The sequence below is a fragment of the Salvelinus sp. IW2-2015 genome, unplaced genomic scaffold, assembly GCF_002910315.2.
Source record: "Salvelinus sp. IW2-2015 unplaced genomic scaffold, ASM291031v2 Un_scaffold4969, whole genome shotgun sequence".
NCBI classification, from domain to species: domain Eukaryota; kingdom Metazoa; phylum Chordata; class Actinopteri; order Salmoniformes; family Salmonidae; genus Salvelinus; species Salvelinus sp. IW2-2015.
The window spans coordinates 1-1135 of NW_019946238.1; the positions used below are offsets into that span (position 1 = coordinate 1).

The window sequence follows — 1135 nt, forward strand, 5'->3', positions numbered from 1 at the left end:
ATAAACTGCTTATGAACACCATAGTTTGATGACTACTAAATCTTGGTACTGGGGCTCTAGTTCCTGGCCTTGGATCTGGACTTGTTTTGGATCTGAGGATCTGAATCAGAAAACACCCAAATTAATTAATTGGGACCATACTGTAAACAGCTGTTTAGAGAGAGAAGAGAGGAGTAAGAGAGGAGTCCTACATGAAGGGTTGGTAGAGGATCAGTCCAGTGTTTCCAGGGTCAGAGGAGAGAGGGATAAAAAAAGAGAAGAGGAGAAGAGGAAGAAAGAGGAGTGTACTACCTGAAGGGTTCGTAGGGSATCAGTCCAGTGTTTCCAGGGTCACTGAGGGTGAGGAACTGTTTAATCTCATTCTGTTTGTCCTCAGGGATGGAGCGGATCTTACTGATGATGGAGCCCATGTTAGCCCTGGGGAACTGGATAGAGAGGAGACGATGAGATGAGGAGAGGAGAGAGAAAAAGAGAATAAACAAGAAAAGAAGAGGAGAAAGTGCATCCCACCTCCTCAGCGTGTTGCTCCATGTAGTTGAAGGCGTACTCATCAGCATCGATCAGCTGGAAGCCCTGGTTGTTGAGGTTGATCCTGGCTCCTACATACAGGTCCTGGGCACTGAAATACTGGGATATCTCACTCTTAAACAGCTTCTGACCAGGCTTCTTCACTCTGCCACGCTCAAGGAACTTACCCGCCAACACACCTGGAGCAGGGGGGGGGGCACAGAAGGGAACGTTTGAATATGTGGAAGAAGTCATCTCAACCTATCAAAGTAGACACTTCCACTTTCCTTCACTGCGGAAGAGAGGATGAGGAGAGAAAGTAAAGTAATCCCCATTAGTATGTCTACTTGTCTCTTATGGGTATTCTAGAAGTGTCGACTGAGCCAAACGGTCCCTACCGGTGTTCCTCTGAGGTGGTTCGAACACACAGATGGTGTCGTCACTGAGGTAGAAGGAGATTATGAAGAGTCTATCTCTGTCGATGGGATTTTCAGTCACCATCTTCCCCATAAACCTCAGCACGTTGCTCTCAAGGCCTTGTCTGGTAGGGGGAAACACACACACACACACACACACACACACACACACACACACACACACACACACACACACACACACACACACACAC

The 1135-nt window shown here is 47.5% G+C and overlaps 1 protein-coding gene across 1 annotated transcript; it reads right to left on the reverse strand.

Moving 5' to 3' along the window:
- Positions 1-291: 291 nt before the first annotated feature.
- On the reverse strand, positions 292-1045 carry LOC112077845 (EF-hand domain-containing family member C2-like; the record flags this gene model as incomplete). Its single annotated transcript, XM_024144266.2, has 3 exons — positions 906-1045; positions 511-707; positions 292-425 (listed from the first exon to the last, which is right to left on the reverse strand). Coding segments are annotated over exons 1-3 (443 nt in total), but the record flags the coding sequence as incomplete, so codon positions are not given.
- Between the last annotated feature and the right edge of the window lie 90 nt (positions 1046-1135).